This window comes from Lissotriton helveticus, chromosome 3_1 (assembly GCF_964261635.1).
Source record: "Lissotriton helveticus chromosome 3_1, aLisHel1.1, whole genome shotgun sequence".
Lineage (NCBI taxonomy): Eukaryota > Metazoa > Chordata > Amphibia > Caudata > Salamandridae > Lissotriton > Lissotriton helveticus.
The window spans coordinates 1,569,114,044-1,569,141,531 of record NC_136061.1 but is presented as its reverse complement, the minus strand read 5'-3'; the positions used below and the strand labels follow the sequence as shown (position 1 = coordinate 1,569,141,531).

The window sequence follows — 27,488 nt, the reverse complement described above, 5'->3', positions numbered from 1 at the left end:
CCAATTCTTTACTGGAAAAAAAACAAGCTTCCGGGGACCGGTTTCTGGCATTTCAGCCGTCGTCGGCCCGGCTTGCTTGAATCCTAGTGATGCATGTAGCCAGGTTCTGAACTGGGATGGTGCAGTGAGCTAAAAAACGGGGATGGATCAAGCCCTGATCTTTTGACTGGGTAGGAGTGTTCTGCTTAATTCAGATACTCTGTCCATCACCACCCCCTTTTTTGAATCGTTTTAGCCACCACAAGTGTGGAAGGGTATGCTCAGATGTGAGTCCCTTGCTCACTGCACCATCAGGATTCAAGCAAGCCGGGCCGAAGACGGCTGCAATGCCAGAAACCGGTCCCCGGAAGCTTGTTTCCTTTCCAGTAAAGAATTGGCTTGGTAGTTTGGTCTGCCCTGTTCCCATGGTGCACTGGGCCAGGGCCAGACTAATTTGCATGTAGCCAGGTTCTGAACTGGGATGGTGCAGTGAGCTAAAAAACGGTGATGGATCAAGCCCTGATCTTTTGACTGGGTAGGAGTGTTCTGCTTAATTCAGATACTCTGTCCATCACCACCCCCTTTTTTGAATCATTATGTCAGTGTACAGCGGCTGATCTGAGCTTGGAGGTAGACTTTCAATGCAATAAGTGCAACTGGTCTGTCCTCCAGCTCAGGAAACTCGCACCCAAGATCCTCCAACGCAAATACAATTGTAAAAACAATAAGAAAACAGAGAACTTAAAGGCCACCCTTTTAAATTATCGCTATATGCAAAAGCATGAACCACACATTCATGGCCTACTTTTAGACGAACAGCCTGATCTTTTATTTCTCACTGAGTCCTAGCTGTCTGAAGCCTCCAACCCTACTATCAACTCGGCCATCCCTAAGGGTTATAAAATCCGTAGGAGGGACTGACCAAGTGGGAAGGGGGTGGTGTCGCCATCATTTCCAATCAAAAACTAGACTGATCTCCCATCCTGATGTAAAAATCGAGAGCGCAGGGTCCTTAGGCATCCGCTGTACATTATCCCCCCATCATAGCATAGCTGTTTTTCTGATTTACAGACCTCCCAGTGCAATTAGAAATGTTATTACTACACTTAATACAGCCACCACCTCCCTGGCCTTAAAATACAACAACTGCCTTATTCAGGGAGATTTCACTATAAATATGGACAATGGAAAAGACCCTAAAACTATTTCCTTGTTGGAGACGCTGCAGGCCTGCAACATGTTTACATGTATTCGTTCGGCCATCCTTGAGAAGGGCTATACCCTAGACTAAATCTTTAACAACTTTCACATATCAGTAACCCTACCTCTTCCTGTTACCTGGTCTGACCACTTCCCAATAAAAATTCGTCATGCTCAACTCTGCCACAGCCCCTCTGGCTAACGCTGGGCAGACGGTCTCTAATTACAGGAATTCCCAAAAATATCCATCCCGATGTTAGCAGACGCCCTCGGTCATTCCTCACCGGAGCTGTCTGGCTGCCCCGACTCAGACACCCTCTCAATAGATTCATGGCTCTGAACCGACAATGATGAAGCGGTACCGGTTGTTTCCCGCTCCTCAAAGAGGTCGGCCCTACCAGCTCCATGGTTTAATGATTCCCTCAGATCTAGCAAAGAAATTGGAGAAAAATGGAACTGAAATGGCGTAAATCCTGTCTACCTGAGGACAGGAAGGTGCATAAGGACACCTTAAAAGTTCATTACATTCTCGTGAAGGCAGCCAAGAAAAAGTCTTTCAAAGCAAGATAGAAAATGACCAAAATAAGAGTAAGGAAATCTTTAGGATAGTTAAATCCTTTACCGCCCCGAAGGCTGGCACAAAGGAAGGGCCATGCACCAAAGAATGGTCTAAGCAAATAGCTAAATTCTTCCACAAAAAAGATCTCTGTGATCCAACAAGCTTTCACTAACATCTCAGAGGAAGAACTGATCTTCTACCTTAGTTCGAATAGCAAATTTCACCTCTTGCATCCTCCATCTTTACTAGCTTTCCCTGAGTTTCAGCTTGAAGAGTCACTGACCCTCCTCCAAAGCAAAGTCTGGCTCTCCTACCGACCCATGTCCAGCAAATATCCTGAACCTATTAGCTCCCACCATAAACCCCACGGTAAACCAGCTCTTTAATGATTCCCTCTCCTAAGGCAACAAGCCAAAATTATTGAAGAATTCTAAGATTCTTACACTGATAAAAAAGGCTAACACCAAACCAACGGACCCTGCCAACTACAGGCCAATCTCCTTTCTTCTGGCCCTGTCCAAAGTATTAGAGAAGCATGTAAACAAGGCCCTCCAAAAACACATTAAAGATGGGAGGCTTGTTCATGAGTCCCAATCCGGTTTTAGGGCTAACTACAGTATGGTGTCCACTCTGCTGAAAGTGACTGAATTTCTCAAGGGTAAGCTGGGCCAGGGAGGCAAGGCTGTTTTGATACTGCTCGATCTGTCAGCTGCCTACGATGCAGTGCCAGATAAGAGACTCCTGGAGAGACTTGCTAACATCGGCCTGCCGGGGACCGCCTTAACATGGATGTCATTCTTCTTGACAAATAGATCTCAGGACATCTGGCTCCCCCTTTCTCATCCCCTGTTCCGGCCATGAATGTAGGTGTCCCTCAGGGCTCCATACTCAGTCCTACCCTTTTTTTTTATATATATTGCCTTTCGGGTAGAGGAAGAGGGTGCCAAAATTGTTTCCTATGTTGATGAGACTCCGCTGATTTTTATGTGTGAAAAAGGAACCGACTTTCACGGGGCAATAATTAGGTCTTGCCTCACCAAGGTTTTTAACTGGCTTAAGATCAATCACCTGAAGTGCAATCCTGACAAAACTGAAGTTGTTTTCTTTGGTAATCCAGAAATGCCTGACAGGAGCTCTTGGTGGACAAAATATCTGCCGCCCGCCCGCGGAAAAGGAGAAAGTCAAAAACTTAGGAATTGTCATAGACAAGACACTATCAAATCCAAAATCTAATTGGCGCTTGCTTTGGCATACTCTGGATGCTAAAAACCTTCCTGCCACTGTTACTGCATGAGAGCAGAAAGATCGTGGTGCAGGCTCTGGTGACATCAAAGCTTGACTATGTCAACATCTTCTACCTCGGTATTCCCAAATCCATTATCCTGCGCCTACAAGTGGCACAAAATGCAGCGGCCAGAGCCATCCTGAGACCTAAACCCAGAACTAGTATGACCCCTATTCTTAAGTCTCTACACTGGCTACGCTTAAAAAATGGATTGACCGACGATGACCATCTTCTTTAAAGCTTTCCATGGCTTAGGAGCCGGCTCCCTAAATAAGTGCGTTAATCACTACACAACTTCTAGAACCCTAAGAGCTTCCAATGCCAACCTTGCCATTGTGCCTAAAATATGCCCTTAAAATATGCTGTGCCCGCACTGGAGGCAGATCCCTTGGCTTTCTAGGTGCAACATTGTGTAATAGCCTCCCTGAGGCTCTGAGACTAACCACTGACCTACTCTCTTTCAGGAAGAACTTAAAAACCTGGCTTTTTAATAACTGATGGGTCTTTTACTGATGTTTTCCTCCTGCTGTCACGCGCCAGGACACTCTAGTCTGAGTAGCTGAGCGCTTTATTAAACACACTATTTCATTTCATTAGGTACCTTAGCGTGTAAAGAAACACTCGTCCAAATTCTAAGGGCCTTATTTATGAGGCTTTGCTTCACTTTTATGCCACCGGTGCGTCACATTTTGTGACGCGCCGGCAGCGTAAATAATGTGCCATGTGGCGCCTTATTTACAAAGTGACGCATCTAGGCTGATGCGTCACTTTGTAAACCCCTCCACCACATTATACCTGCGCCAGGCATAATGTATGCAGGGTGGGTGTTGCCCCGTAAAAAGCCTCGTAGAAGTGGCGCGTTGAAATCTATGAAAACTCAGTGCGCCACTTCTAGGACGCCATTGCGTCAATATCTTACACCTGCCTCACAGCAGGCTTAAGACTGATGCAGGCCTTTTCACATGGGGCTGGCCCCATGTGAAAGGACACATTGCTGGAGTTGCGTCTATTTTCAGACACACCATAGCAATGCATCACTTTTGCGCATACAGATACGTCAGAAATACTGACGTATCTGTAACTCCTTGTGACATGATGCGTCATCCGGTAAATAAGACACATCCATCATGTCGCAAAGAGGGCGCACTAAGAAGTGACACATCCCTGTTTTCACACAGCGATGGATCACTTCTCATGAATACGGTCCTAAATGTGTTAACATCTAATATTCAGGGATAGTTATGTGTGTTTTCAATATTGTAACACAGAGGCAGCTCACCTATACTACTGCAAATATTCTCTGTGACGCCTTCCCATTTCTCATATGTTAGGCCTTGTTTTGATCTAAAATAAACTTTTTTTATGTATATTGCATGAAACTTAAACACAACTTTTCTGCAAAATGGCTGTACTAAACTCTCACACATCAGGTACATAAAAAACAAATTAGAGGGAAACGGTATGTAAAACAAACTGTTTAAGAAATGTTCAAGGTCATTAGGGCAAAACTCTGGAGAACGGAGCTGACTCTGGCAGGGGGCCCCCTGAAAGGCTGGGGCCCTGGGCCAGAGCCCGCTTTGCCCATGCATTAAAACACTCTGTCCAAAAGTGTTCAAGCAGCAGAACTTGTTGCTTTAACAAGAGCATGTAGATTGGCTGAAGAAAGAATAGTGAACATCTACAATGGGAGCTAAATGCTTTTGATGTATCCCATGATTTTTCCCAGTTGTGGGCCATGAGGGGAATCCTCACCGCAGCTGGCCAACATATATCATGCACCATTAATAGCACAACTATTGCAAGGCTTGTGGCCGACAAAGAGAGTTGCAATTGTAGAATGTGCTGCACACACCTCCTCCAAGGACTATGTATGATGAGGAAAAGCCTTCATTGACGAAAAAAAAAAAAAGGAATAGCTTTAACTGGTTGTGAGAACACAATGGTTCAAATTGCTTCTACTCCACATGATTTCATGATATTAAGATAAAGTATGATGATATGTATTATGACCCAAAGTATATTACTCAATGGGCGGGGGTCTAAGAAAAGGAAGAATGGAAAAGGGGAGGATATAGGAAAAAAAAAGAGGGAAGATGGATAGGCCCAAATGGAAAAATATGTTTACCAATGACAATGCTTGCTCCCATCGCCTGACGTTTTCATGGTCCATCACATGTAGGATGTGATGGAATGATCAGACTGTTTTCCCAATGCTGGTACAACAGTTAAAGTGGAAAGGGTATTTCCACTGCCACAGGCCACTTCCCTTCCCCACATGAAATGGACTTCATCAACATGCCTCAGCCGCGGTCGGTAGGGGAGCACCTGCCGGGGCGGTGACGTCGGGAGGGGAAGGGGCCGGGTGGGGGTTAGTAATGTATGGATAATGGAGGTTTGCAGGTAAGTAAACATTTAAATAAATCAAACTAATTTCGTTGCGCGCACTACATACCCAAATGCAATGCAGTGCGCGCAACGAAATTCGTTTGATTTATTTAAATGTTTACTTACCTGCAAACTTCCATTATCCATACATTACTAACCCCCACCCTGCCCCTCCCCCTCCCTACGTCACCGCCCGGGAGGTACTCCCTTACCGACCGCGGCTGCATGCCATCCTCCTCAAAAGTACAAGTACATGTTGGTTATTGTGTGATCATCCGGAGGGACCGCGTCAACCAGACAGGAGGAGGCATCGCCATCATCCACAGGAACACCATCCGCATCACGACCAACGCTGACGACACCCTCGCACCCGCCGAACACCTGCACTTCCAGATCCACATCAACCCCAAGACCACCCTCAGAGGCACCCTCATCTACAGACCCCCGGGACCACGCACACAATTCAGCGAGGACATCGCCGACTTCATCAGCCCGCACGCACTCCTCTCCGCTGACTACATCCTCCTCGGGGACCTCAACTTCCACCTGGAGAACAACAACGACCGCAACACCACCACCCTGCTGGACAACCTCGCCAACCTCGGACTCAAGCAACTGGTGACCTCCCCCACCCACTACGCCGGACACACACTCGACCCGATCTCCTCCAGCAAGGACATCGCCTTCAGCCACGCCACGGGACTCCACTGGACGGACCACAGCTGCGTCCACTTCAGCTTCAGAAGGACCACGCTCCACCATCACCAGCAACAGGTTCCCCGCAGAAGCTGGAACAAGATCACTGCAGACCAGCTCGCTACTTCCCTGAGCAAGAACCCTCCCACCAGCACAACGAACCCCAGCCAAGCGGCCACCAACCTCACGAAATGGATCAGCGACTGCGCAGACGACCTTGCCCCTCTGAAGACCCCACCGAGCAGACCCGGCAGCAAGAAAGCCCCATGGTTTAACGACGAACTCAAGAGCTCCAAGAAGAACTGCAGAGCACTCGAGAAAACCTGGCGCAGAGACCCAACACCGGACAACATGACTGCCCTCAAGCTCGCCACCCGAAAACACCACCAACTGATCCACGCCACCAAGAAAACCGCATTCAAGGAACGACTGGACAACAATGCACACAACAGCAAGGAACTCTTCAACATCGTGAGAGAGCTCTCCAACCCCAACGCCGGAAACAACGACATCACCCCTTCGCAAGACCTCTGCAACTCCCTCGCCTCCTACTTCCACAACAAGATCGCGGACATTCACAACAGCTTCAGCACTCAACCGACGCACGCCACGACCGAACCACCACCCCCCACCACCACCCTCCGCGCCTGGACCCCGATCAGCACCGAAGTCACCATCTGCACGATGAACTCCATCCACTCCGGATCTCCGACAGACCCCTGCCCTCACCACGTCTTCAACAAGGCCGACGCTGTCATCGCACCCCACCTGCGGGACATCATCAACACCTCCTTCGACACCGCTACCTTCCCGGAGAGCTGGAAGCACGCCGAACTCAGCGCTCTACTCAAGAAACCATCAGCCGACCCCACCGACCTCAAGAACTACCGCCCCATCTCGCTGCTCCCGTTTCCGGCTAAAGTCATCGAGAAGACCATCAACAAGCAACTGGCCGCCTTCCTCGAGACGAACGGTTCCCTCGACCTCTCGCAGTCGGGCTTCCGGGCCAACCACAGCACCGAGACCGCCCTGATCGCAGCTACCGATGACATCCGAGCCCTGCTCGACAACGGAGAAACGGCGGCCCTCATTCTCCTGGACCTCTCCGCGGCCTTCGACACTGTCTGCCACCGTACCCTAGTACAGCGCCTCAGCAACGTCAGAATCCAGGAGAAGGCACTGGAGTGGATCATCTCCTTCCTCGCCGGAAGGACACAGAGAGTCCGCCTCCCCCCGTTCAGATCGGAGGCCACCGAAGTCATCTGCGGTGTTCCGCAAGGCTCCTCGCTCAGCCCAACACTCTTCAACGTCTACATGAGCCCCCTCGCAGCCATCGCACGCCAGCACAACCTCAACATCATCTCCTACGCCGACGACACCCAGCTGATCCTCTCCCTCACCAACGACCCCACCACCGCCAGAGCCAACCTGCACGAAGGGATGACAGACGTAGCCAAATGGATGTCGAACAGCCGCCTGAAACTGAACTCGGACAAGACGGAAGTCCTCATCCTAGGATCCTCACCCTCCGTCTGGGACGACTCCTGGTGGCCCCCCGCCCTGGGCAGCGCACCCAAACCAACAGACCACGCACGCAACCTGGGCTTCATCCTGGACTCCTCCCTCTCCATGACCAGACAAGTCAACGCCGTCTCCTCGTCGTGCTTCAACATCCTGCACATGCTACGCAAGATCTTCCGATGGATCCCCTCCGAGACCAGGAAGACTGTCACCCAGGCCCTCGTCTCCAGCCGTCTGGACTACGGCAACTCCCTCTACGCCGGAACCACCGCCAAACTCCAGAAGAGACTCCAGCGGATCCAGAACACCTCAGCACGACTCATCCTGGACGTCCCCCGCCGCAGCCACATCTCCGGACACCTGAGAGACCTGCACTGGCTCCCGGTCAACAAGAGAATCACCTTCCGGCTCCTCACCCACGCACACAAAGCCCTACACAACCAAGGCCCAGGATACCTCAACAGCCGCCTCAACTTCTACGCTCCCAAACGCCAGCTTCGATCGACCAACCACGCCCTCGCCGCCGTCCCCCGCATCCAAAGAGCCACCACAGGAGGAAGGTCCTTCTCCTACCTGGCCGCGAAGACTTGGAACTCCCTTCCGACCCGCCTCCGCCTGACCCAACACCACCTCGCCTTCAGGAAGCAGCTCAAGACCTGGCTGTTCGAGCAGTAGCGGACCCCCTCCCCCCAGCGCCTTGAGACCCTCCGGGTGAGTAGTGCGCTATACAAATGCTTTGATTGATTGATTGATTGTGCATGATCAACAAATGGACTGAGGCATGCTCATCCAAGAACTGTGATGCACACACTGTTGCCAAATGCCTCCTGAAGGTGTTAATTCCGCGCTTTAAGGGCCCATGCTTTTGTGTTCTGACAATGGACCAACGTTCATCTCACATGTGATTGAGGGGTTGTGCAAGGGGCTAAGAGCTACACAGAAAATACATTGTGCCTATCATCCACCAGCAGCATGTGCTGTTGAGAGAAAGAACAGAGTGTTGAAAAATAAGATTGGGAAGATTTGTGCATCCACTAAACTGACGTGGATTGATGCTCTAACACTTGTTCTGTTGTCCGTGAGAAGTATCTCAGACAGAGTGACAAAGCTCAGCACACATGAAATAGAGTTTGCACGGCCAAAGAATATTCCAGGCCACATATCTATTGTCCCTCTGTCCGTATCGGATGATCTGCTTCTTCAAAACTACAAAGACCGACAAGGTTAGGTGCTATAGGGCCTTCCTGAAGAAAAGACACCAGCAGCCCACGGCCACCAGCCAGGTGACTGGGTCTGGATAAAAGCTCACACCGGACAACACTGCCTCCAGCCAAGTTGAAAGGCCCTTACCAGGTTCTCCTGATGACCGCAATGGCTATCAAGTGCAAGGGGCTGACATCCTGGAGCCACAGCTCCCACACCAAGAAAGCAGCTGGGACGGAGCAACGAGGGCAAGCTCCACCTGCACCAACAGTGTCATCTGAGGTACAATATTCACTTCAGCAGACCAGCAACAACAAAGAAGGATTAGAGGAGAGGCAGATCCCTGCTCGCCGCAGGCCAGGCCTCCAACAGTAAGCTCAATTCGATAGAGAGGCAGATCCCTGCTTGCTGCAGGCCAGGCCACCACCAAGACAGCACAACTTAACTGAGGCAGCACCCTGCTACAAACAGCAGGCCAGGCCTCTGGATACTACCTTCCAAGGACCCCTACGTTCTCTTCAAGTGCTAGTGACTGGCTTCCTGGATCCATGGTTCTCATGCAAAGAATGCAGTGATTCCGCCACCTCCAGAAGAGCCTCCACTGCCTTCCCCTGCTTTGCATCCAGGACAGCCTCATTACAACCTGTGTCTCACAAAGGGTACCATGTGAGAAAGATAACCAAGCTCATCCTGAAGTGTTGTGCGTGCTGCACACAGCAGAGAAAGGAACAGAGCGTAAGCGGGCCCCAATGATACATCAACTAAAGACGTCTGGAACATCAATGCCCAAACCCCTCAGTCTACAAGTTGTGACAACAAGACATCTTTACCTTCCTCATCACTTTGTTTTCTTCACATTGAAAGTGCCTAAATAACAGAAGTTCTTGATAACCTCTCAAATTGCTTGAAGACAGGCACCAACATTTACTTTTCTGTTAGCAGGTATGATAAATGAGGCTCCGCATCCATCCTCAGCACACTTTTGAAAAGAGTGAAAGTGCAACAGAAGATAAGACATTCTTACTACTAGTCACACTAGCAGTCACACTAGCAACACGTACCAATGACTGGAACAATGCCTCAAGACTTTCAAAACAATGAGAGAAACTGACCATGGGTGCTACTAGCAATATTGACCCCCCATTGCTGCCATTATATTGACTACGCTCCTTATAGTGTATTCTGATCACAGTGCTTTATCTGAGATACCTCTTAAATGACACAGAGATATTGTACCAAAATAAATAAATAAGCAATTGATAAAGATGGGACAGGGGGACAGTGGCAGGGTGGGAAAGAAATAAGAGAGCAAATTGTGAAAATAACACACAGAACAAATATGTTCAAAAGGTACATTTCTGATATATGAAATTAATGTGATGCATTGTTATGTCTGCACATATCCGCCACCATCTATTGGTGAGCAAGACAGAGAAAAAAAGACATTTTAAAACGTATGATTATGCCTGACTATGCCATCATCATTGTTTATCAAATGGGCAGGGATGTAGAAGCTAACTTTAGATAACACTGGTGGCATTCATTTTGTATATTTTGACATTGTGATAATTCAATGATGATGGGAATTATATACAAATATATGAATTGATTGATATAATCTGACAGTCTTAAATAACAGTTAGAACTTTGCTTTTAGTAAGCTGCCTGTAACGCGGCACATTGCAAGGCTTGCACCTTTCAAAGCGTACATTTCCATGTTATCACATATCTGCCTGCTTGCATTAGCAGCAGGCCCTGTAGGCCGCAAAAGTGTATTCAGCCACATCAGCTAATGTACACCTTTGTGACTGCTTTGGGCGTAAATGTAATAGTTAACTGTCTGGCTGTAGATACAGGGTACTTTTCACATGCACATAGGGTGATTTCCAACGTATTCTTGTGTAACCATGTACTGTAAGTTTCCGAGCACAAAATGTTTCTTCACCACCAACCGGGACATGAGGGCCTAGACATGACCTCTTACACAGACAAATTATAATGAAATGTTGTGGTCTGTGTCTATAAAGGCTTCTGTTTTACTTCTGCCATTCGAGCACTCAGCACCCACCTGAGGCTCCCCTGCACGTTAAATAAATTCTTTTTATTTTACTCAGGTGGTTGTGACGGAGTTATGATTTTGGGTTCTACAGATCATTTTGGTTTCTACAGCTTGATGCATGTGTCCCCTGGTGCCGAATTTATGGAAAATGTCACATCGCTGGGGTAAAACAGCAATGTGACACTTTTCTGTGCGCCGTCCTTGTGACACCATGGACGCACTGTATTTAGTGTACTGCGCTCCATGTCGCAAGGATTTACAGATACGTCAGGAATACTGACGTATCTGTCAGTGCAAAAATGACGCATTGCTGGAGTGTGTCTGGAAACACACGCAACTCCAGCAATGAGTAATTTCACATGAGGCAAGCCCCTTGTGAAAAGGCCTGCTTCACCCCTAATGCCTGCCTCAAGCAGGCACAAGAATTGGACGTAGTGATGCCATAGAAATAGTACTATGAAATCTCATAGATTTCACAGCGCCACTTCTACAGGGCTTTTCGGTGTTTGAATGCCCACCCTGCATATATTATACCTGTCACGGGTATAATGTATAGCAGGGGTTTACAAAATGGTGCATCTGCCTAGATTGTGGTATTTACCAGTGTCAGTAACAGGGCTTTTAATTCTGCCAGCTGCGCAGTGCAGTCTCCCAGAGATTGGGTTTTTGTACAACTCAGATGAAACTTTCCATCCTGCATGCATATTTAATGATAGCACACGCAGCGCTGTATTTCTGTCTACTCCCTATGGCCAATTGAGCAGAACCGTCAGTGTAAATTATATATTCATACTGATCTAGAGGCATTATTTCATTTGGTAGAGGATATTCTTGTTCATATTTCAGAAATGTGTTTAGATTTGGGTCTTACCTGTTTTCTACATCTGTTGCAGTGAGAGAATTAGACCGTTGTTTCAATCTTGGATGTAAGGCTCTAGCTTTGGTAACCCTTGCCTTTGTTGCAGCCTCTAAGGCTGGAATGGGTGTAATGACTAATATACGTTTCCCTTGAGCCAGGACTCTTTCTCTAACTACAGCAGTCTGCTCAGCTGTTAGAACTTTTTCAGTTGATGCAGAGCGCTTCTCAGCAATTTTGTATAAATGTGATTTATATGCTATTGGTACTGTCTCACCTTCAATATATGTTAGATAGGTGTACCCTGATTGACCCGAAACTACACGTATCACCAGGTTGTGTACATTTACGCATATGTAAGTGTTTGGAAGCTACCATGTCAGCCTGTAAGGAACAAAGGGTATCTGTGTGTTCCTGTATCCACTGTCTAACTGAAAAGTCAGGTTTTTTTTAAATTGTAGAAAGGTTTCACTCTTTCTGCGTAATCCAAAATGTATGTTCTGCCAAAATTCAGGAATCCCAGGATTGATTGTAAATTGTTTAATGATTTTGGAGGTTGGAGCAGGGCACATTTTTCTAAAAAGTTGTCTGCTAGGCTTTTCCCTTCATTTGAAAGCTCATATCCTAGAAAAAGGTCCTTAATGTGGGCTATTATCGATTTTTTAAAGTTGAATTGGTAACCCTTAGAGGCAAATCCCCAAATTATGATATTCACTCTGTTCAAGTGTTCCTACAGGTCGTCATTCGTTTGATAAATATCATCCAGATAGGAGAATGCATCTTCATCTAAATTTTGAAGTAATTCCGGTACTCTGGCTGAAAACAACCCAGGGCTGTTCCAATACCCCTGGGGATTCGACAAAATTGACGCTAGGACCCTAGCGCTGAGAATGCGGTCAAATATCTGCTCTCAGGTGCTATAGTAAAGCAAAACATTCCATTTGAGAAATCTATTGTTGTTTTTTATGCAGCACTGTGCATTTTGAACTGCAAATGTCTTAGTGCAAGTGTTTAAATGTCTTTAATCTAAAACAAAACAATGTGTAAAAATCTAGCCTTCAGCCAATGTATGCAGGCTTTTAGAATACTAAAATCCGACACAACTGGTCCGATTGTATGTGCTGTTTCAAAATTTCTGTTTGCCATGTGGCATAAGCGTAGGCTCCTAATTGCTCGAACTTAAGCCGGGCTTGGCCGCCCATGGTCACATATTGTCTTTTTTATTCTGTTCTTAAATGGTAATATGATTTTTTTTTTTAAATCACTACCAATTGTGTCCAATGTCATGAATTTCGACCCAATGTGTCTGTGGCTAAACTCGTTGAAACTATTTTTGCTACTAGTAACTTATATTGTCATCTGTTTGCACTGCTTTTTACACATTACTGTTCTCTTTTATGGTACTTTGCCGAAATAAAGATCTTTGAAATGAAAACCAAACAATGAGAATTGTCGGGTTTTGATACAGGAAACAAAGGAATATTCATTTGAGAGGTGCAAGTTTCAATCACCCCTTGCTATTCAAGTTGATCTAAGATCTCCCTGTCCCGTTTTTTAGCTTCTTGGTTTATTGGATACTGCCTTGTGCAGTTGGAGTATTTTTTTGTGGAATGATGTGGTGGGTTGAATCCTCATCCCATCCAACATGTTTTTGTATAATGCTGGGGCTTTGGCTACTGCCCACTCCCCTGCATATGTATATTTTAAATATTTTGGAACATGTTCGGAAAATGCTGGTAAAATTACTGTTTCTCCGCTACGACAATCGATGATGAATGCTGGCGGCCAATATTGTTCAGCAAACAAAATGTCATAGCCAAACATTAGGTTCTCCCACAAGAGACTTCTAACTGTCTTGCATTTGTCACCCTCCATTTGAGGTATTATTTCATACAATTTATGTGGGACACTTACCCTAGTATCAGGTGTTTCCACCATGATGTAATCATTCTAGTCCGCTGTCATAAGAAATTCCAAACACAACAGTGATGGACAGAATGTGGATCAATGTCACACATTCACCCCAGTCCAAAGATCTGGGCCCAAATCCATCGTTTTTCCACTCCACACCACCCTGGGTTAGACAATGGCGATATGCAAATCAGCGCTGACCCTGTGCCCCATGGGAACAGTCCAGTCCGAACTACAGAAGCCATGTCCTTCCCAGAACGGAATCAAGCATCCGAGGACCGGCCCGGTTTCGAGGTAACACCTCTCATCAGCCCGGCTAGCTTGACTCCAGTGGTGTGGAGTGCCTGGGACTCACGTCTGAGCATCCCCAGTACACTTAGAGCGGTAATTGCAAACACAACAGTGATGGACAGAATGTGGATCAATGTCACACATTCACCCCAGTCCAAAGATCTGGGCCCAAATCCATCGTTTTTCCACTCCACAGCACCCTGGGTTAGACAATGGCAATATGCAAATCAGCGCTGACCCTGTGCCCCATGGGAACAGTCCAGTCCGAACTACAGAAGCCATGTCCTTCCCAGAACGGAATCAAGCATCCGAGGACCGGCCCGGTTTCGAGGTAACACCTCTCATCAGCCCGGCTAGCTTGACTCCAGTGGTGTGGAGTGCCTGGGCCTCACGTCTGAGCATCCCCAGTACACTTAGAGCGGTAATTGCAAACACAACAGTGATGGACAGAATGTGGATCAATGTCACACATTCACCCCAGTCCAAAGATCTGGGCCCAAATCCATCGTTTTTCCACTCCACACCACCCTGGGTTAGACAATGGCGATATGCAAATCAGCGCTGACCCTGTGCCCCATGGGAACAGTCCAGTCCGAACTACAGAAGCCATGTCCTTCCCAGAACGGAATCAAGCATCCAAAGACCGGCCCGGTTTCGAGGTAACACCTCTCATCAGCCCGGCTAGCTTAACTCCAGTGGTGTGGAGTGCCTGGGACTCACGTCTGAGCATCCCCAGTACACTTAGAGCGGTAATTGCAAACACAACAGTGATGGACAGAATGTGGATCAATGTCACACATTCACCCCAGTCCAAAGATCTGGGCCCAAATCCATCGTTTTTCCACTCCACACCACCCTGGGTTAGACAATGGCGATATGCAAATCAGCGCTGACCCTGTGCCCCATGGGAACAGTCCAGTCCGAACTACAGAAGCCATGTCCTTCCCAGAACGGAATCAAGCATCCGAGGACCGGCCCGGTTTCGAGGTAACACCTCTCATCAGCCCGGCTAGCTTGACTCCAGTGGTGTGGAGTGCCTGGGACTCACGTCTGAGCATCCCCAGTACACTTAGAGCGGTAATTGCAAACACAACAGTGATGGACAGAATGTGGATCAATGTCACACATTCACCCCAGTCCAAAGATCTGGGCCCAAATCCATCGTTTTTCCACTCCACACCACCCTGGGTTAGACAATGGCGATATGCAAATCAGCGCTGACCCTGTGCCCCATGGGAACAGTCCAGTCCGAACTACAGAAGCCATGTCCTTCCCAGAACGGAATCAAGCATCCGAGGACCGGCCCGGTTTCGAGGTAACACCTCTCATCAGCCCGGCTAGCTTGACTCCAGTGGTGTGGAGTGCCTGGGCCTCACGTCTGGGCATCCCCAGTACACTTAGAGCGGTAATTGCAAACACAACAGTGATGGACAGAATGTGGATCAATGTCACACATTCACCCCAGTCCAAAGATCTGGGCCCAAATCCATCGTTTTTCCACTCCACACCACCCTGGGTTAGACAATGGCGGTATGCAAATCAGCGCTGACCCTGTGCCCCATGGGAACAGTCCAGTCTGAACTACAGAAGCCATGTCCTTCCCAGAACGGAATCAAGCATCCGAGGACCGGCCCGGTTTCGAGGTAACACCTCTCATCAGCCCGGCTAGCTTGACTTCAGTGGTGTGGAGTGCCTGGGACTCACGTCTGAGCATCCCCAGTACACTTAGAGCGGTAATTGCAAACACAACAGTGATGGACAGAATGTGGATCAATGTCACACATTCACCCCAGTCCAAAGATCTGGGCCCAAATCCATCGTTTTTCCACTCCACAGCACCCTGGGTTAGACAATGGCGATATGCAAATCAGCGCTGACCCTGTGCCCCATGGGAACAGTCCAGTCCGAACTACAGAAGCCATGTCCTTCCCAGAACGGAATCAAGCATCCGAGGACCGGCCCGGTTTCGAGGTAACACCTCTCATCAGCCCGGCTAGCTTGACTCCAGTGGTGTGGAGTGCCTGGGACTCACGTCTGAGCATCCCCAGTACACTTAGAGCGGTAATTGCAAACACAACAGTGATGGACAGAATGTGGATCAATGTCACACATTCACCCCAGTCCAAAGATCTGGGCCCAAATCCATCGTTTTTCCACTCCACACCACCCTGGGTTAGACAATGGCGATATGCAAATCAGCGCTGACCCTGTGCCCCATGGGAACAGTCCAGTCCGAACTACAGAAGCCATGTCCTTCCCAGAACGGAATCAAGCATCCGAGGACCGGCCCGGTTTCGAGGTAACACCTCTCATCAGCCCGGCTAGCTTGACTCCAGTGGTGTGGAGTGCCTGGGACTCACGTCTGAGCATCCCCAGTACACTTAGAGCGGTAATTGCAAACACAACAGTGATGGACAGAATGTGGATCAATGTCACACATTCACCCCAGTCTAAAGATCTGGGCCCAAATCCATCGTTTTTCCACTCCACACCACCCTGGGTTAGACAATGGCGATATGCAAATCAGCGCTGACCCTGTGCCCCATGGGAACAGTCCAGTCCGAACTACAGAAGCCATGTCCTTCCCAGAACGGAATCAAGCATCCGAGGACCGGCCCGGTTTCGAGGTAACACCTCTCATCAGCCCGGCTAGCTTGACTCCAGTGGTGTGGAGTGCCTGGGACTCACGTCTGAGCATCCCCAGTACACTTAGAGCGGTAATTGCAAACACAACAGTGATGGACAGAATGTGGATCAATGTCACACATTCACCCCAGTCCAAAGATCTGGGCCCAAATCCATCGTTTTTCCACTCCACACCACCCTGGGTTAGACAATGGCGATATGCAAATCAGCGCTGACCCTGTGCCCCATGGGAACAGTCCAGTCCGAACTACAGAAGCCATGTCCTTCCCAGAACGGAATCAAGCATCCGAGGACCGGCCCGGTTTCGAGGTAACACCTCTCATCAGCCCGGCTAGCTTGACTCCAGTGGTGTGGAGTGCCTGGGACTCACGTCTGAGCATCCCCAGTACACTTAGAGCGGTAATTGCAAACACAACAGTGATGGACAGAATGTGGATCAATGTCACACATTCACCCCAGTCCAAAGATCTGGGCCCAAATCCATCGTTTTTCCACTCCACACCACCCTGGGTTAGACAATGGCGATATGCAAATCAGCGCTGACCCTGTGCCCCATGGGAACAGTCCAGTCCGAACTACAGAAGCCATGTCCTTCCCAGAACGGAATCAAGCATCCGAGGACCGGCCCGGTTTCGAGGTAACACCTCTCATCAGCCCGGGTAGCTTGACTCCAGTGGTGTGGAGTGCCTGGGACTCACGTCTGAGCATCCCCAGTACTCTTAGAGCGGTAATTGCAAACACAACAGTGATGGACAGAATGTGGATCAATGTCACACATTCACCCCAGTCCAAAGATCTGGGCCCAAATCCATCGTTTTTCCACTCCACACCACCCTGGGTTAGACAATGGCGATATGCAAATCAGCGCTGACCCTGTGCCCCATGGGAACAGTCCAGTCCGAACTACAGAAGCCATGTCCTTCCCAGAACGGAATCAAGCATCCGAGGACCGGCCCGGTTTCGAGGTAACACCTCTCATCAGCCCGGCTAGCTTGACTCCAGTGGTGTGGAGTGCCTGGGACTCACGTCTGAGCATCCCCAGTACACTTAGAGCGGTAATTGCAAACACAACAGTGATGGACAGAATGTGGATCAAAGTCACACATTCACCCCAGTCCAAAGATATGGGCCCAAATCTATTGTTTTTCCACTCCACAGCACCCTGGGTTAGACAATGGCGATATGCAAATCAGCGCTGACCCTGTGCCCCATGGGAACAGTCCAGTCCAAACTACAGAAGCCATGTCCTTCCCAGAACGGAATCAAGCATCCGAGGACCGGCCCGGTTTCGAGGTAACACCTCTCATCAGCCCGGCTAGCTTAACTCCAGTGGTGTGGAGTGCCTGGGACTCACGTCTGAGCATCCCCAGTACACTTAGAGCGGTAATTGCAAACACAACAGTGATGGACAGAATGTCGATCAATGTCACACATTCACCCCAGTCCAAAGATCTGGGCCCAAATCCATCGTTTTTCCACTCCACAGCACCCTGGGTTAGACAATGGCGATATGCAAATCAGCGCTGACCCTGTGCCCCATGGGAACAGTCCAGTCCGAACTACAGAAGCCATGTCCTTCCCAGAACGGAATCAAGCATCCGAGGACCGGCCCGGTTTCGAGGTAACACCTCTCATCAGCCCGGCTAGCTTGACTCCAGTGGTGTGGAGTGCCTGGGACTCACGTCTGAGCATCCCCAGTACACTTAGAGCGGTAATTGCAAACACAACAGTGATGGACAGAATGTGGATCAATGTCACACATTCACCCCAGTCCAAAGATCTGGGCCCAAATCCATCGTTTTTCCACTCCACACCACCCTGGGTTAGACAATGGCGATATGCAAATCAGCGCTGACCCTGTGCCCCATGGGAACAGTCCAGTCCGAACTACAGAAGCCATGTCCTTCCCAGAACGGAATCAAGCATCCGAGGACCGGCCCGGTTTTGAGGTAACACCTCTCATCAGCCCAGCTAGCTTGACTCCAGTGGTGTGGAGTGCCTGGGACTCACGTCTGAGCATCCCCAGTACACTTAGAGCGGAAATTGCAAACACAACAGTGATGGACAGAATGTGGATCAATGTCACACATTTACCCCAGTCCAAAGATCTGGGCCCAAATCCATCGTGTGGAGTGCAAAAAAACGATGGATTTAGGCCCAGATCCCTGTACTGGGGTGAATGTATGACATTGTTATACATTCTGTCCATCAACTGTGTTTTTTGCAATTTCACCCCGAGTGGGCTGGGGATGCTCAGACGTGAGTCCCAGGCTCTCCACACCACTGGAGTCAAGCTATCCAGGCTGATGAAGGCTGATAGCCAGAAACCGGTCCTTGGATGCTTGATTCCGGTCTGGGAAAGACATGGCTTGGTAGTTCGGACTGGACTGTTCCCATGAGGCACAGGGTCAGAGCTGATTTGCATATAGCCAGTGTCTAACCCAGGGTGGTGTGGAGTGCAAAAAAACGATGGATTTAGGCCCAGATCCCTGTACTGGGGTGAATGTATGACATTGTTCTACATTCTGTCCATCAACTGTGTTTTTTGCAATTTCACCCCGAGTGGGCTGGGGATGCTCAGACGTAAGTCCCAGGCTCTCCACACCACTGGAGTCAAGCTATCCAGGCTGATGAAGGCTGATAGCCAGAAACCGGTCCTTGGATGCTTGATTCCGGTCTGGGAAAGACATGGCTTGGTAGTTCGGACTGGACTGTTCCCATGAGGCACAGGGTCAGAGCTGATTTGCATATAGCCAGTGTCTAACCCAGGGTGGTGTGGAGTGCAAAAAAACGATGGATTTAGGCCCAGTTCCCTGTACTGGGGTGAATGTATGACATTGTTCTACATTCTGTCCATCAACTGTGTTTTTTGCAATTTCACCCCGAGTGGGCTGGGGATGCTCAGACGTGAGTCCCAGGCTCTCCACACCACTGGAGTCAAGCTATCCAGGCTGATGAAGGCTGATAGCCAGAAACCGGTCCTTGGATGCTTGATTCCGGTCTGGGAAAGACATGGCTTGGTAGTTCGGACTGGACTGTTCCCATGAGGCACAGGGTCAGAGCTGATTTACATATAGCCAGTGTCTAACCCAGGGTGGTGTGGAGTGCAAAAAAACGATGGATTTAGGCCCAGATCCCTGTACTGGGGTGAATGTATGACATTGTTCTACATTCTGTCCATCAACTGTGTTTTTTGCAATTTCACCCCGAGTGGGCTGGGGATGCTCAGACGTGAGTCCCAGGCTCTCCACACCACTGGAGTCAAGCTATCCAGGCTGATGAAGGCTGATAGCCAGAAACCGGTCCTTGGATGCTTGATTCCGGTCTGGGAAAGACATGGCTTGGTAGTTCGGACTGGACTGTTCCCATGAGGCACAGGGTCAGAGCTGATTTGCATATAGCCAGTGTCTAACCCAGGGTGGTGTGGAGTGCAAAAAAACGATGGATTTAGGCCCAGATCCCTGTACTGGGGTGAATGTATGACATTGTTCTACATTCTGTCCATCAACTGTGTTTTTTGCAATTTCACCCCAAGTGGGCTGGGGATGCTCAGACGTGAGTCCCAGGCTCTCCACACCACTGGAGTCAAGCTATCCAGGCTGATGAAGGCTGATATCTAGAAACCGGTCCTTGGATGCTTGATTCCGGTCTGGGAAAGACATGGCTTGGTAGTTCGGACTGGACTGTTCCCATGAGGCACAGGGTCAGAGCTGATTTGCATATAGCCAGTGTCTAACCCAGGGTGGTGTGGAGTGCAAAAAAACGATGGATTTAGGCCCAGATCCCTGTACTGGGGTGAATGTATGACATTGTTCTACATTCTGTCCATCAACTGTGTTTTTTGTCATAAGAAATTCCATCAGGTTCTAGCAAGCTATTGTTACTTTTGCCGCACAGTCTAGCATCATCAGAGCCTATTCCCTATTCAGTAGTCAACATGACGTATGTAGCCTTGAAGCAGGCATAAGGTGTGATGCACCATGTTGAGGATAGGCCAAGTTGGAAAAGTGCTGGAGTTGGGTCGCGCCCGTGGCACAACTCTAGCACTGCGCCAACCTTACGCCGGCAGATGCGACACGCATCTGTTTAACCTTGATGCGCCGCATTGTAAATGTGGTGCATCTGTGGTGGCCCAAGGATAAACTTGCGTCACGCATCTTTCCTAGCGCATCCCTGCTGATTTGCAGAGAATTGCCAGGAAACGTAAATCTGCCCCGAAATGTTTTTGTTCTTGCATTTGCTGCTGGGAATGTATACCACAAATAAAATACCTCTGTTTTGTACGATTTGTGTGCCTCAATCACGCAAGTTACTGTGCCACCCCTAGGTGTTAGACCATGCACAAGCAGTTTAATGGTGAATGCATTTCTAACATTTTCTGCAATGTGAATTGCATCTGCATTTTCCTCATCTGCTGAGAGATTTAGTTCTTGCACCACTCTATCTCCTTCCTCAGTCATTGTTTTTTTTAGAAGAAAGGAAGAGCTTTTCAAGGAAACTAAGATACTGTGGGCCTCATTTACAAGAAGTGGTGCATCGCTGCGTGAAAGCAGTGATGCGTCACTTCTCAGTGTGCCCTTCTTGTGACACCAATGATGCGTCATATTTAAACTATGACGCATCGTGTCGCAAGGAAGGACAGATACGTCAGTATAACTTACGTATCTGTCAACGCAAAAAGTGGCGCATTGCTGGAGTTGTGTTGGAAGCCTGACGCAACTCCAGCAATGTTCCTTTCACATGGGGCAAGCCCCATGTGAAAAGGGCCTGCGTCACCCTTACGCCTGCCATGAGGCAGGCGTAAGGTTTTGACACATTGGCGTCCTAGAAGTGGTGCAGCGAAAACTCATAGATTTTGCTGCGCCACTCCTACGACCCTTTCTTGCGGGGTTATGCCCACCGTGCATACATTATACCTGGTGTAGGCATAAGGTAGCACAGAGGTTTACAAAGTAACGCACCTACCTAGATATGTAAATTTGTAAATATGGCGCAACATGCCGCATTTTTTACGCCGCTGGTGCGTCACAAAAAGCGATTCACCGGTGGTGCAAACATGACACAGGGGCTCATAAATAAACCCCTGTGTTTTGCACAATTTTTAGGAACACTGTGTCCTTCAAGCTTGATTAACCAACAGCATACAAATAGGATATTTCGCCTACTCAGCTGTGGCAGAGTTTTGCCCACACACTCCAGATGTCTATGGTGTTTTGCGAATAGGGATTTCTGAGAATAGCACAACTGAACTACTCAGATTCTACTGTTAAATAAGTACCCAACCAATATTGGGCGCAATGTTGTGTAGCTCCTATAAAAAATATACAGGATCTGCACGTTTAGACAACATACACTGTAGGACTGGTGTTGAACTGATTCCGGACACCCCCACCAGGAATGTTGGCTTCTTATACCAACTAGCTCATAGTTCCACTAGAATCGCCGTTTATCAAAAAGAGAATAGTTCTTGGCAACCATCGAACATGACAACCCTGATCCCTCAGGACTGTGGAAACAATTTACTACCTTTTGCAAAGTCACAAGTGCTTACTTCTTCTCTCTCAGAGAAATACACAGAATAAACAGGCTGGGCGTTTTCAATAAGTATTTATTGAACAGTTGTTAATCTGGTGTATACTAGATGAGCTGCAACAACCATTAGACAGTATAAGATATAAGTAATTAACAGTACTATAAAGGGAAATGGATGGTATAGCTCTACCATCTTACTATAATCATGAATACATTCGAGTATATAAAACACATGATAAAAGATGCATACTCCTATGACGTCACCCTAACTAGATGTACCTAAATGTACTAAGCCTGTGTATAGGTATTAAGCCAAGAATCTCTGTAGGATTTAGTCTACCCCATTACCTGAAGTGAAAGACAATGGGTCCCTGTCATGGTCTCGAGCTGGACCCTGCATGAGGGATGTTAGACCACTGCGAGCTGGAGTGTTTGAATGCAGGAACCTCAGCGACTCTAGTCAGTGTGTCAGCCCGGAAGTCTTAGTCTCCTTTAGCTATCTTAGCAAGATGTGATGTATATATGCCCCTAGGTCTCCCCAGGGGTTCTAACTTGATGTATTACTGTGTCAGCCTACGGATGAAGTTGGTATGAACATTATACATAGCTATTATACAGGAGATGGCAGTCCTGCTGTTCTTCCAAGAATCCTCATGCATAATGTATGAGATTTCAAACTAGGAAAATCCCACGTTCTGAAAGCAGTATAGTATCTAGGTAAAAGGTCAGTCCCTGTAAACCGTGACTAGTGTAATATAGGGAAGAATATAGGTGAAGGGTAATAAAATTACTGAGGACTATATTATGGTTCCTTTATGTGAATATAACACACCAAGATACGAAAAAGACAAGTGTGGCATGATCCCCTTTCAAAAACCAGAGTAGGAGAGCCACTCATTAGTTATTCGCGGGACCAATACACTTCTACAAGGATCCATAATTATGCATTGCTGTTGTCTGTGGTACCCCGGGATGGGTAGAGGGGCCTTACTAATGTTTCCTAAAGAGCTTTGGGGGCTGCCAGGAGCACAGCAGCTCCCATCCAAGTCCCCACAACAAGGACCTCCAAGTACCCTGGTGCCTTATAATGATAGCACCAGGAGAAGCTTTTCACCATGTCAAAGGTCTTCATGAGACTATGCTTTGTCACAGGGGCTTAGTAGTTTAGGGATCTCTATTGCTGGTCCTGTGACTGCAGTAGCAGTCTAAGAAAAGTAAAAGAAAGACTCTGGGCACATGTTTTGAAACAAAATGCTTTATTGGTAATGTGAAGGTTAACAATACCATGTCCCTAACAGTAAAAAAAAAAGCTCGTGAATATTGCTGGTGTTCCGAATGACTCTAATGGTGTTACATTGGGGAATTATCATGTGATTGCTTTTAGTGATATGGTGGCACCCTAAGAAAGTCAGTAGCCTGCCTTATTGATAATGACAATGCCTTATACAGTGACACCTCTTCTAGTATAGGTGGGGTTATTGAGGTTATAGGGTTCATGGCCCACTAGGGGTCTAACGGCATATGAGTGTGTCACCAAAGGTTTTTCCCATAAATCCAATTGTACATATTTGTAATTTAATGTGTAGTATTAAGCAGTTTGTGTGCATTAGTGTGTGTGTGCACGTGTGTGGGTGTAAAACCAATGCTTCTCCATTTCAAAAGAAAAAGCTGTAACTGGGCAGCAATTTATTGAGTTTTGATGCGTAGCACCAAGCTGGGGTTACTAGCTCAGACCCCCTGAGTAGGTATTGTATCGCTCTGCTTCGCTACTCTGAAAGAGTAAAGTAGTACAATAGGGTATTGGGCTCCCAGTAAAAAGACAGCTGTGGTGTATAACTTGTGAAGGACTTACATTCTTTGGATCTCATAACCCAATTTCTTACATCTACACTCTAGCCAATTGTTGACATCATTGCACTCTTCTGAGTTACTTTCCACGTGTAAGAAGGTTTTGATGTCATCAGCATACATTTGGCAGTGGCTCTTGTTCTGGTCAGGTTGCAGTGAGAGGGGCAGCATGAAGCAGATAACCTAGCATGGGTGACATTGGAAACCTACCTTGGAGACACCACACGGAGAAGTGAAGGAGGAGGATTCTGAGGCACCCATGCAAACCTGATGATTTGGGTTATGTAGGAAGAAACGTGTCTAGATCAGAGCAAACTCTCAATATGTGTAGCAGAATTCCATTGTCAACAATGTCTCAGGATGCAGACAGAGCTCCCAGAATCAGCGCAGCTTCATTGGGTGTATTGAGGTGTTCCTCTTGGAAGTTATCCAATGATGATTCCATTCTTCTTGATGGATTGAATCCTGTTTGGAGGTAGGGAAACAGTTGGTTTTGTTTTGAAGAAATGTTGCAGTTGATTTGTTTGCTAACCTTTCCTAGATTTTCCTTGGGGATGTATGGCAATTTAGGTATTCAGTGTCATCAGGGGGAGCTCTGAGTCAAATTAAACGTGCTGTTCCTTTTCTACTACTACTAAGAGTTCAGCTAACCCTCAAGTAATGACCAACTAACTTTCAATGTATTGGAATACTATACATAGAGACCGACTAGTTGCAAGCATTTTCCCATCACGTTGATTGTTAATTTGCCCTATGTGACAAGGGGTATGCCCAGACGTAGTCCCTTGCATACTGTGCCACATGATTCATGCTCAACCTCACTGATGAGGTCTACAAAGGGCAAAAAAAAAATATTGTTTTTTTTTGTGTTCCCTTTTTGAGGGGATCTCATCTGGCAGTCAAAAATCACTAGACAATAAACTTCGGACTGCCACAGGAACGGGAGAAAAGGCATCATAAAATTCATTCAGTTAGAGCCCAAACCACTTAAGTGACAGTTTAAATATATTATTAAACGATTCTTTATTAGTGAATCTCCTTGGGTGTATATCAGTCGCATTTGACACAGTACAGTAACATATCATATTTCATAGGCTGCAAACAGTGTCCAACAAATCCAATGTGGCATATAACCAGAAGAGTACTTCAGAGTTCACTTTTATCCCCTCTTTATTGGAATCTACTTAAACAGGGGCAGCTACTCGGTTAGGCAGAGTGTTGCACCACAAAATAATTGTCCGCAGAGACAGAAAAATAAATTGTAATGAAGTTCATTTATTACCATTTTATTTGTCAAGACTCTTTCCAGAGCCAAGCATCAGGATGGGGAAGGGCTTTCTGATTTATGCTGCTGCCAGACATTCACATTTCTTGAGACAGCCAACCAGACATATGCATTTTAAACCTCTCTAACGCAGCTGGATTGGAGGCAGAATAGTGTTCCAGTGTCCTCTGGAGCGCTGATGGAGGCTGCTCCCGCCAATCCTGGTGCTTTTTTCGTGCTGCATAAGAGCAGTACCAGGATTGGTTACTGCAGTTGCTTGGGTCCCACGTTGGAGCCTGCCCGCCTGCCTGTAGAAGACCTGAGCAAGGAGGATGTCACACCAGGAAGGTAAGTGGGATTATTTTTTTAAACTTATTTTTAACTTTTATTTTTGTCGCACCCGCCTCACCATCCACCTTACATGTCAGCCACCACTGTACTTAAATCTGCTGTGGATGACACTGCTGGCAACCCCATCACTTTCATTTCCACTTAGACAACTCGCAATTCCATCCAATTGTAAACAATACGTAACTGACCAATAGGCATTGAAGTATAAATAAGAAATGTAAACCTCCAAATGAATAGCCCAAACAAAGAATTCTCGATACTGGGGGACAGCTGGACAAATCTTTTGTGTGGTGTTTGTTTCACAAACGTGAAGCTTTTGCAGGATTTACTTTCCAACACAAAGCCTTTTGTTTTGTGCTGGAGAGTTGCCGTAAAGTTGCGCAAAGCGCTGCTTTGCATGACTCTGCTTCAGAGGAGCATAACATGGGTAGTACATGGGCGTTCCCATGACACTACCCTCGCTTTTTAATACAAAACCTTATCTACAAACAAAAATTGGCAGGGTTTTGCGCCACAAAATAATACCACTTTGAAGCAGGCATCAAAAGGTGAAACATTTGTATTTCTCCATTCTTTTCTGACTTTGCACTGTACAGCACACTTACAAAGTAGGAAAAGCTTTTCAGTTTGTCTAGGCATAGTATTCTGTACTAGAAGGGTTCCCTTCTAGTAAAAATCGTATGCTAGAATCATGCAGACACCTCTGCACAAAGCTGTAAAGGTGTGTTTGTGGTGCTTGGCAGCCTGACTGTGCACCGGTGCTAGGGAGAGGCGAGGAGAGTGCCATAAATCTGAAGATATGGTGCTTTCCTCCTTTCTCCCTGTCAGAAAGTACAACCTAGCACCTTAGGGCACTCTGCTGTGTTGTGTGACAAGGTCATACATTTGGCCCTTGGTGCATTACACCAGCTCTACAACATTTATGCCCTGCACTGACCACCTAATTTCTTGTACAAATGAATGGCAATCAAACACACAATATGAAATGCTGGGATGGTGTAGAATACACACTGTTAGAAATTAGGTTTCTGGTTGGCTAGGGCATGAACCTAAGCCAAGCAGAACCCACCACTCTAGTCAGGGCAAGACAGTTGCACAGCAAAATTAACCTGTGTTCAACCTCTGGCGCAGAGCCGGCAGACTTATCATAAGAGGCAATGTGCAAAACTTTTGCTCAACACACTCACAGTGGTAAAGTGCCCAGAGTACTAAAGGCAACGAAAAGATGGTAAGAAAATAGACAGAGAAGGCCTAAAGTTTGTGGATAACCTTACATAAATCATCCATGTCCACCCCAGATCACATTTTGATGTAAACATTTCTAGGAATTATTTTACTGTTCATCTCCACTCAATACCATATTGTAGGTTAAAGTTAAAATCATCTCAGCATTGGATGACTGTAACACCATGTACCAAATCAAAATGCTTCAGGGGTTCAGCCTGTGGCAGGGATAATGATCTTTGACTTAAAGAAATATGAACTAGTGGTCCCTCAATACAAGGGCCATAACTGATTCCCTGCAACAGGCAGAACTAATGACAAAATTCTCTGCTTTTAGTACAAATACTTCAAAGGTACATTCCCCAAATACCCGCAGAAAAGGTTGTCCATTATACCCCAATACCCAACTTATATTCAGCAGAAGAACGACTCCATGCTGCAGGAATTACCTTCCTAAGCATATCTGACAAACCAGTCATTGATACTGTTCAGTCTGACAATACAAGACTTTCTAAGCTCTTCCCCTTAACCATAAATTGCTTATTTTATGTTCTCTTACATTTTCATTTATGTAAAATATGCTAGGTGATTCCATACCGCCCAATGCAAAAATGACTGGCCAGCCATGGTCGATATTAGACTGGGTTCTGATGTCAGTAAACCTGCAAGGCCTGTTTA

At 47.2% G+C, this 27,488-nt stretch overlaps 1 protein-coding gene across 2 annotated transcripts in view; it reads right to left on the bottom strand.

The window, feature by feature from the left end:
• Positions 1-27,488, bottom strand: part of LOC144823638 (indolethylamine N-methyltransferase-like) — a 148,427-nt gene that overhangs the window by 18,813 nt on the left and 102,126 nt on the right. The window contains exon 3 of one of the 2 annotated variants that reach the window (XM_078682324.1): positions 25,338-25,554. The exons of the other annotated variant lie outside the window; for it this stretch is intronic. Coding sequence (XP_078538450.1) covers positions 25,500-25,554 — 55 coding nt within the window. The 3' untranslated portion in view covers positions 25,338-25,499. Of the gene's footprint in view, positions 1-25,337; positions 25,555-27,488 lie in introns of those variants that run through there. 2 annotated transcript variants of the gene reach the window in all.